At 42.7% G+C, this 9,681-nt stretch overlaps 1 protein-coding gene across 5 annotated transcripts in view; it reads right to left on the bottom strand.

Moving 5' to 3' along the window:
* Nucleotides 1–9,559, bottom strand: part of ep400 (E1A binding protein p400) — a 31,641-nt gene extending 22,082 nt beyond the window's left edge. For 4 of the 5 annotated variants that reach the window (XM_050050260.1, XM_050050259.1, XM_050050258.1 and 1 more), the window contains exons 1-17: nt 9,394–9,559; nt 6,416–7,770; nt 6,194–6,301; nt 5,989–6,073; nt 3,532–3,926; nt 3,118–3,417; nt 2,530–2,715; nt 2,258–2,398; nt 2,081–2,159; nt 1,949–1,986; nt 1,792–1,849; nt 1,572–1,655; nt 1,117–1,230; nt 807–997; nt 542–719; nt 297–433; nt 15–184 (exon numbers count right to left, since the gene is read on the bottom strand). In XM_050050260.1, the coding sequence (XP_049906217.1) occupies nt 15–184; nt 297–433; nt 542–719; nt 807–997; nt 1,117–1,230; nt 1,572–1,655; nt 1,792–1,849; nt 1,949–1,986; nt 2,081–2,159; nt 2,258–2,398; nt 2,530–2,715; nt 3,118–3,417; nt 3,532–3,926; nt 5,989–6,073; nt 6,194–6,301; nt 6,416–7,735 (3,584 nt within the window). In that variant the 5' untranslated portion in view covers nt 7,736–7,770; nt 9,394–9,559. Of the gene's footprint in view, nt 1–14; nt 185–296; nt 434–541; nt 720–806; nt 998–1,116; nt 1,231–1,571; nt 1,656–1,791; nt 1,850–1,948; nt 1,987–2,080; nt 2,160–2,257; nt 2,399–2,529; nt 2,716–3,117; nt 3,418–3,531; nt 3,927–5,614; nt 5,904–5,988; nt 6,074–6,193; nt 6,302–6,415; nt 7,771–9,393 lie in introns of those variants that run through there. The other variant, XM_050050261.1, reaches the window with a different exon arrangement.
* Between the last annotated feature and the right edge of the window lie 122 nt (nt 9,560–9,681).

A 9,681-nucleotide genomic window follows, 5' to 3' on the forward strand; every position in this document is an offset into this window, starting at 1 on the left:
ATCACCCTGCTCACCTTTTGAGAGCAAAGACTGTCTCCCAGTGTTTCTCAGTCATGTTTTTGATGAGCTGCACCTCGTCCAGGACCAGGTGTCTCCACCTTCTCCTCAGAAAATGGCTCTGGTCTTTCATCAGCAGCTTGTAGGACGTCACACATACGTGGAAGCTGTTGGCTTCCCCCCACCACTGTAGATATGTGAGATGCAGATGATGTGTTTTAACATTTACAGCTGTCTACTGAAAAAAAAGGCCATAGGTAATGTTACAAATGTGTGTTGTATAAATACAGCAGAACTACCATTCTCTTTGATCTGCGTTCCCTTCTGTTGCCAAGGTACAGGAGGATCTTAAGGCCAGGACACCAGCGTTTGAACTCTACCTCCCAATTTAGCAACTTGCACGTCCTTACTACAATAAGGTGGGGTCCCCAAATGCCTGTGGACAAAAACAGACGTCTTTTTGACATTCATTCGTTCAAAATTAAGAATGAAAGAAAATATTGACCATTAAAAAAATGATGTGTATCTTTGAACAGAGGCATACCCTCTTGGCCGGCCAATTGGGCCATGTAAGCCACTGTCTGAACGGTCTTGCCGAGGCCTGTCTCATCAGCAAGGATGCCATTTAGGTGTTTCTTGTGAAGGTTTACGAGCCAGTCCACACCAATTTGCTGATACTCTCGCAGTGACCCATGCAGTAGAAAAGGAGCTGGGTTGCGGGTCTGGTAAAATAAAAGATCAGTTTAAAAAAATGATAAAAGGCATCTTTTACTTTTGTGTTTGTGTGTGTGTGCATGTGTGTGTCTTACTGAGGAAGTGGTCCTGAAGCTGCCCTTGGGCAGGATGAGCTCTGTGGCAGCAGCCACTTCAGCTATGTCTCTGGCAGGCTTCCCATCAGAGTCAGAGGAAGCGGCTTTATCAACACCTCGGTACTGGTCCACACTGAGCAGGGAATCAATCAACACTGCCTCGGGTGGACTGCCTGCAGGACACTCTATTTCTGAAATAATAAAGAAAACGAACTACTTCACATCCCATCCTTCACAAAAACACTAGCTAAAACTGGTATGAGGATGAACATGACAATTTCATTTTTTTTTTTTTTTATTAAAAAGGCACCTCCAGTCTCTTCCATGTCATCCTCATCACTATGGGGACTAGGCTGGGGCCACTCAAAGCCATCAACGTAGGCACCAGCATACTGCTTCTTCAAAGCATCAAGAGGCATCTCAGCTGAAAGCCAAATACAAAAGTGTTGGAGCAAGCAGTACAGACACAAAGACAAGTAATATTGGGACTTGTATGATTTAACTATGCAGCAAAATTTTTTTTTAAAAATGGTGTACTAATTTCTATTAATTTGTAATTAAATTTTGTAACACTACTCCCACCCTTATGTCTTGAGTGCCAGTACTTGCTGTGTACCACAGTGAGCCAGTTTCCTGACAATGAATATGCTGCATGTTGTGCACAAGATAGTATCGCACAAATGGGGTTTGGGAATAAACCTGTTTCTCCGGCTAAATCCTGCCCCTCCAAATAAACATAGACAGAGAAGTTAAGTAAATAAGTACCATCTTTGGCGAGGTCAACCAGCTCTGCTTTGTGGTCTGCTTCCCCCTCCATGGCCTCCTGTTCTTCTATGGTGCTTTCTTCATCTGGGACAAAAGAGAAGACAAGTCGTGAGCAGTTGCAAATAATTTTGCAGCATAATAGCAGCTGTACAGATCTTTTAATCATCCATGCTATTATTTGCTTTTTTTGCTACTGGAACTTAAATAGTTTGACATATACCATGCTCATCAGCCAAGGACGAACTTGATTTCCTTTTTCTAGCTGAAGTTGCCGCCTCCTATAAGAAGAAGAAAAATATATATATTAAAAATATATAAATAAGATGCAATAGGTGCATTTGCAAAGTAAATCATTGGACTGTCAGTGTATCAAATACCTCTTTATCAGCTTTCACTCCTGTTGACTGACCAGGTACTGTAACACAAGTTAGAAAGACAAAGGTAAAGGCTCATGATATAGAGCAAACATATTGTGTTTAAGTTTTGGCTAGTTGCTCAGTGGGACATACCTTTGGCTGAGGCCTTTTGTAAGCTGAGTGCTTTGAGCCTCTTCTCATAAATTTCACACTGCAGTTTAATTTCCACAACCTGGCAGGAAAAAAATACTTAATTAAAACTGGTAAAAAAACAATTATTTAAATTCTTGCAGCCTTTTATAATGAAGATAACTAAATACATCAACAAACCTGCTCAATGTTTGACCAGAAGAATTCCACCTCTCGGGCAATTGTGCTGGCAATATGACGAAGATGAATTTCCCTTTCCTTCTTTGACCTCTCCTCACTCTTCTTCTGCTCTTGATGGTAACGGGCACATGTGCGAACAAGCTGTAGTGGAGACACAAGGCAGTCTGGCTTACAAAAAAACCCCACATTTATTTCTGCACTGAGTCCTCTTTTTGTTGCACTGATGAGTAATTTTACATTTCTCTCTGTGAATTATTCCATCTGTGCCATACCTTCTTAGCAGCAGCCTCTTTCCATCTCCTCTCCTGGGCAAAGTCGGCTGCCATCCACTGCATCTCCTCCAGGAGGTAGTCCCAGTGGGACTTTGGACGTGAGGCTTCAACAAGCTTGGGGAGCCTACTGGCTGACCACTGGCCCTCCTTTCTTAGCTCAGAGATGCGCTGATGCACTTGATTCTCCTGGGAAAGAGACACAACATGTGGCATCAGAATAGAAATCAAGAACACTCATCCTTGTTTCAATAAGAGATAGGGTGTTGAACCCCCTGATCAAAACTTAAAAAAGCATTCTCAAGAACACAATGTACAAAGGCAGAACAGAATACAAACAACCAACATCATTGGGCATTGTCAGTTGTTCTTATTTAGCAAATGTCATTGTAAATAACTATAAGGAACTTATAAGTATATATCTTTTCATTTTCCTTCCAAAAGTGAGTCGAGTAAAGTCAACTAAGCAGAACCACACGCTGGCAATGAAGCAACAGCAAAAGTTTATTTAAGACATTAAAAGCTGCATCTATTCAAGTCAATGTCATTTGCCGACACTGTGTGCAAACTAAGAGTGCTTGAGGAACTCACCAGTTTCGCCTGCTCAACTTGCTTATCTTGAGAACCCTCCTGTGAGGACTGCATGGTTGCACTTTGACCAAAGCCACCAATTTTGACTGCGGATATGCCATTGGTTCCAGTCAGTTTGGACTGGGTGCTTGGGTTGATGTTGGAGCCAAGAGGGCGGAGTGGAGTTGCAGTATGGGGGGTTGGAACAGCATTGGGAGCAGAAAGGGGCGCAGCAGACATGGAGGTCATGGATATTGAGTTGGTCATAATCCTCTGAACTGTTTGGTTTGATTCTGTACCCGGGCGAGCAAGTGCCACCGTCTATAATGAAAGGCAAAAACAAAAAAACATTCATAATAGGACCATCTGCAGTATCACCGTTAAGTCACAAAAAATACATGAAAACTGTATTTGTATTGTTTCAAGTAGACTGACCGCTTGTCCTGACTGTAGTATAGTCTGGGATTGTTGCTGCTGGGGCTGCAACTGGAGATGAAGACCTGGCTGCATCTGTTGCTGCAGCTGAGCCTGGAGCTGTGTGTGGGGGTTTACTGTGGCCAGGACAGGCCCACCTGCCTGCACCTTCACCTGTGCCTGGAGCTGACCACCAGGCTGAGCTGTGTTTTCCACTAGCTGAGCCTGCTGAGAGAGTGTCATGGACAGGCCTGCCATAGGGAGGGCACCTTGGGCCAGTCTGCCAGGCAGCTGGGGTGGAGGGGTGTGCAAGCTGGCTGCATTCTGCACTGGAGGTCCTTTGGATGGGTCGTATTGTTGCTGGTTCTGCTTCTGTCCTGCAATCTGGACCGCTTGAGGAGTAGGCGGCATCCCGCCTGTACACATAGTGACCAAATTATAGGACATACAAAGGGGTGGTATAGAAAGCAACACAAAGAAGGACGGTAAAAATCAAGTTGTCAATCTTAAGGGTTTTTATAATGTCTTACTATGCTCTTGAGTGAATAATTAGGTTTTAAATGCCATTAACTGGAAGCTTTCCCTTAATACATATTTGAGAGACCCCTTTAAACTAGTTACATCTTTTGAAGCTAATGAATAGATACTGAAAGAGTAGTTTTAAATTTTAAATGATAGTTTGAGCTTCAGCTATTAAGAGCTTCTCAAAACCTTGAACTAGATGTACTTTATGATTCAACAGTAGTGTACTACTATTTGATGATCAGAGTGGAAACTAATGAAAGTCATACAGCAAAATGATTACAGAAGAAATGAAATCAATGTGAGAATCTACATGTCTCTCAAATAATAATACTACTTTGATTAATGCAAAACCAAAATATTGCATTTCAAATGTTGAGAGAATATGGTTAAAAACATCTGAAATTATACATGCAATAAAAGAGGTTTTTAGAGAGGAAAAAGAGAAATGTTACAAAGGAAAATGAAAAAAAAAAAAAAAAAAAAACAACTTCTGAAAACAAAGAGACAGGGAGAGGAGAGGGGAAATATAGAAAAAGAGCAGACACTCACAAAAACACCATATGTTGGCATGCATGAAGCGATGTCATTCTAGCGGTAACCAAGGCATATGGATGCCGCACATAGCGACAAAGCACAGAGGTGAGCAAAAGGACACACATGGGGTCTTGCAGACAGCAGGTCTGAGCGGAGCTGTGCACACTAAAGCAGCGCCTGCCTTACCTCCCTGCACGTGTCACACCACCTTGCCTAGACGCCATCAACACCTGGCCCTGACACACCCACACCACCACAATCGCAAAAACCTGCGCCGTGAACGCAACTCCTCCACATGATTCCCCTCCTACTTAGACTGAGGGAAAGAAGCCAAGTCAGAACAAAATGCCATGAAATAACATGGAAGGAAATCAACGAAATGTGAACATGAGATTAAAAAAAAGACACTCTTGAAGATGCAACGTATGAATGTAAGACTGATGATTTTGAATTCCTGTTGATGATACAAGGACGGACAATTGGAGAGGAAAAGACTTGTGAAGTAATGACAATGGGAAACCAAAAGGACGCATGACACGTGGATTCATAAAATGGGAAAACAAGCAAAACCCATTGGAAAGTAAATTTATTCCCACAGGGCTCCCACTTTCTGTGATCCACCTCCAAATAAGATGAAAATCCATCAGCACGGGAAGGTCTGTCCAAATAAAGATGACTAACAGGAACAAACTTCAGAAAAGAAGAGATGGATAACGACGGGTGATCAATAGTTAAAACAAAAAAGGAAAATCATAAGACATGGCATCTTCCCATTGAGTGGCTACTCTTCTTCAGACTTGGATTGTCTTCTTCCCCATTTATCCTGACAGAGAGAGCTGGTGTTGGTACAGCTAAGCCTGAACTTCCTGTGGAGTGCTGAGAAATCCAGCAAATGGATGAAGATCTGTTTGTTGATGCTGCTTGAAGTTTGTTTGTAGAAGATGAATGTTGTGATTCACTTTTTAAAATCTCCTTAGTTTAAGGAAGGGGCTACGTCCAGCAGCATCGAACAGAACACAGAGCAGCCTGGTAGTAGCACTCCTACCTTGCGCAGTTGGCATAAGCTGCTGGAGTGGAACGCCAGGTGATCCTAAAGGAGGTACACCAGGATGCTGGAAAATTAGCCCATGGCGACCAACGTCAATCCGGGACCTCTTAGCCTGATCTGGGATTTAAAACACACAATACCCTCATAACGCAAAAAAAAGCACTCGGCACAGAGCAATGACCTTCGGAAGACCTTACAGGTCACCTCTCCTTCCTCGGGTTAAGACTTCAACACAGAGCGCTAGTAGAGGATGCCAAATATCTAAAAGCAGAAGCAATTAGAGGGAGAAAAGAAAACAAACAGAAAATAAAGCAAACGGGGAGGAAACAAAGCAACATAGGAGAGACAGGAGTCTACGATCCTTGCCCTACCTGCTTGCACCATGGCCTGTTGCCTCTTAAAGGCATCCATGTCTCCAGGGTTTGTCATGGTGCCAGCAGAAGTTCCTTGGTGTCCCTGCAAAAATAACCTCTCAAGGAATTAGTAAAGGATAAGCAGTAAAACTTTTCAATAGAATTTAAAAAAGAAACGATAGATAATTGTAGTAAGTGCTTTAACAAGTGTTGCCTCTATCACCTGAAACTGCTGCTGAACAGAGAAAGCTGCAGAAACATTCGGCGGAAGCTGTGTTGCTATGGCAACTGGTGTCACTGCTTGGCCATCCTTTCCAGTAACAACCTTTACCTGAAAAAGACACAGATTTGAAAGACGAACGATATTCATTGGATGAAATGAACATAGTTATCTATCTGTAAAATTCCTACTTGATCTCACATTAAGAATCAGCCAATGTAATACCTCATCATTAATGACCTCAGACTGTTCTTCTTCATCATCTTCATCTTCAAGGTCCAAGTCATTCTGTCTCAAGTAAGTATACAAGGGAACACAGGGCTTTTTCTTAAAAGCTACATAGTCCATCATGTTCCCTTGTAGGTGCTGCAGAAAGAAAAGCTCAATCAGGTATTCTTTGAACACTTCTTTCAGGCTCTCCATCTTCTTGGTGTGGTGCTCTAAACACTGTTTTCTCAGCTGGGCAATCTCAGGAGTAGAAGGAGCAATTTCCTCTAACTTCTTGGGAGCCTGCTTTTTCATAGTGGCCACAGCCATGCTGGTGGGTGCAAGGGGATTGTTGGGGATTCCTTGGGGTGGACTGGTGAGGGATGGGCTGGAGGGTGGAATGGAGGAGGGTATGCTGAATGAAGGTGTGGCTGTGGTTCCTACTCCAGTAACCACACCCTGCGACGTCTTCTCAAATATCATAGGGCGTGCCAGTTGTCCTTGAATTATACTGCTGATCTGTGGAGGTAGGTTGGAAGTAGTGATGTGACCAGGACTGCCCAGAGTTGGCAGAGCAGCACCAGTGGCCACAGGACTTTGAGGTCCGAGGTGGTGGATGGTGCCTCCGGTCTGTGAGTGAGGCTGAGAGAGCCTGCGTTCCCTCACAGAACCTGGGGCTCCTGGAGAGGCCAGCTGTACTTGGCCAGGTGTGGCAGGGGCAATCTGGGCCAGCCCTGTTCCTTCCTGGTAAACAAAGTGGCCACTTCCCGATGGGCTGCCTAAACTGATTTGCCGAACTAACATACTAGCTTCAACGAATCGTGTGGGACTCTGTCCACACACACCCAATGCTGTTGCAGGTGCTCCAGGCCTTGTCACACCTTGCAGAGGGACTGGGCTGTGCTGGGTGGGGCTCTGGGGTTGCATGGGCTGGGGCACAGGTGAGGTGACCTGGATATAGGAGGATGGAGCATGCTCAAACCTCCACTGAGGTGTAGTATGCTGGAAGCCAGGGGAGGCTGGGTTCTGGATGGGAAGTGGGGTTAGGGTGATCTGCTGGTTACCAGTCACCATTTGTCCCACATTTTGTAATGTGATGTTCATGTTCTGGCCAGTGACTGGGCTACGACTCATGATTATCTGATAATTAGGTGACTGGGGGGCTGAAGGGCTGGCAGCAGAGGAGAATGTGGTCACAGGAGATTGAGGGTGGTTAACTGTAGCTTGCTGCTGTGTGACTGCCATGGTGGGCTGCTGATCCTCTGCCTCCGACCCACTGACAGACTTGGATCTCTGAAGCTGTCGTTGCATATTCTGTGATCCACTTCCATGGTGCATTGCGTGACACTGTTACTATGTCTAAGCACAATAATCTGTGGAAAGGGCACAGCAGAGCATAACAATAAGTGATTTTTAACTATTGAAAAGGGTCCGAAAAAGAAGGCGGTCAGAAGGCTGTGTCTGCTGGGCATTCCAAATATTGCATATAAGAGTAACACATGGTTACATTACAAAAATACAACCAATCTGGTCGTAAATTTCCGTCATCAAACAGCATGCAGACAATATGCATTTGTCAACTGTAAGAGATTATGCTATACTGTTTATGCCTGTAATATCTCTCTATGTATTAGGTCATTATGGTTAATATTGCAACTTAATGAGCAGTGGTGATTCAGAAAAATATTGGATTTTCTTTTTCATTTCATTTAACATCATTATTATTGGTAATGATGACTGTGTTGTTCCTGAATTTGACAGGTGTACAATTTACTAATTTAACCTAAAACCAACATTCCTGTCTAGTTATTTTGTAATTAATAATTTAATTTAAAAATCTTAATCATGTATATAATCAGTAGCCTGGTAAGAGTATCCTGATGAGTGAAAGCCAAACAGAATTTTGAGCTCACTTCACTGGGACGGTCTAACCAGGCTATATAATCAGTGTTTTGATGTGAAATTACAAACGTGACAGGATTTTGTCCACGTCAACCAACTGTATTAAACTTGCATAAATGACCAATTTTAAATATGCATACATTACATACATACATACATACATACATACACAGAGCTTCACATGCATTTACACTTAGTAATGTAAAGACAGATACAGAGGGCAGATGGACAGCATCATCACACATATTAAAATGTAATTGTAGAGTACAGTTATAACCATAATGCTATTTACACACGGTGGGTAGGGATGGGCTGTTACCTTTCAGACCAGAACATACACCTTATAAGCAGTTGACATTACGTATTATTAAGAAGCATTAACATTGCATCTTTAATGTAACACAGCTACATCTTTACACCTGTGTACACCACAGAATAAATATCCAATTTAACATTAAATCGTCAGATATAACTTAAAATTGTCCTGTAATGCAACTGGTGGGGTTGGTCTTGTTTACCGGTGTGAATCAGCAAAAGCCAACCTGCATTTTAAACATACGTGATACAACGTTATTGATAGCGGTGATGGTTATTTGTACTGTTACTGTCGGCCTATTACAATAAACTACAGCGTTTAGAAATTCTTGGTTTGTGGCAGACTAGTCGTTTGAAGACGACAATAACGGCACAATATTTACAACCAAAATTACCTACATGAAGCAGTATTTCTTTGGTAATGACTTAAATGTTCATTGTTTGTTACGACGTTAACGTTAGCTCCCACTTACAGTTTCGCTCCGGGGCGTAACGTTAGCTAGCGCTAGCTAGTTGGTAGCATTGCAATGAGACATCAACACCTGCAATTTTCGAAATAATAAGTCACCGACTGGGGGTTGGGTTGTAAATATATGCAACGTAGATTACAAATATTAAGCTGCAGCATCTGCAATTATGCTGTCTGTGCCATTTCAGCAATTGTAATACCCTTGATACGGGACGCGTGCTAGCCAATGCTAACGATGTTAGCTTGTTATTGCTAGCAGGCCAGCTTTCAATGAATAAATACATTTTATCACCTCAACGGGGTTACTTACAGGGAATGGGGCTTCTGTGGTAGTTTCATAAATCCTAAGTCATATTTACAATAAGTCACATGCTGTAACAAAGGTTATTCCGCGAAAAAATAAAATATCGATATCGCTAGCGGATATTCAATGTTTTGAAGCTAATTTCATTCAGCAACATGGCGGCCGCGACAACCTTTTGTGTGACCCGGATGTCTTTCTGTCTCCAGGAAGTGAAGTAAAAACAGAAATAAAGGATATTTCTTTGGGTATGGAAATATTTATACTGGTGAAACTAATATATTATAAGATAAGTGC

Source organism: Epinephelus moara, chromosome 8, assembly GCF_006386435.1.
Source record: "Epinephelus moara isolate mb chromosome 8, YSFRI_EMoa_1.0, whole genome shotgun sequence".
In the NCBI taxonomy this organism is placed as follows: Eukaryota; Metazoa; Chordata; class Actinopteri; order Perciformes; family Serranidae; genus Epinephelus; species Epinephelus moara.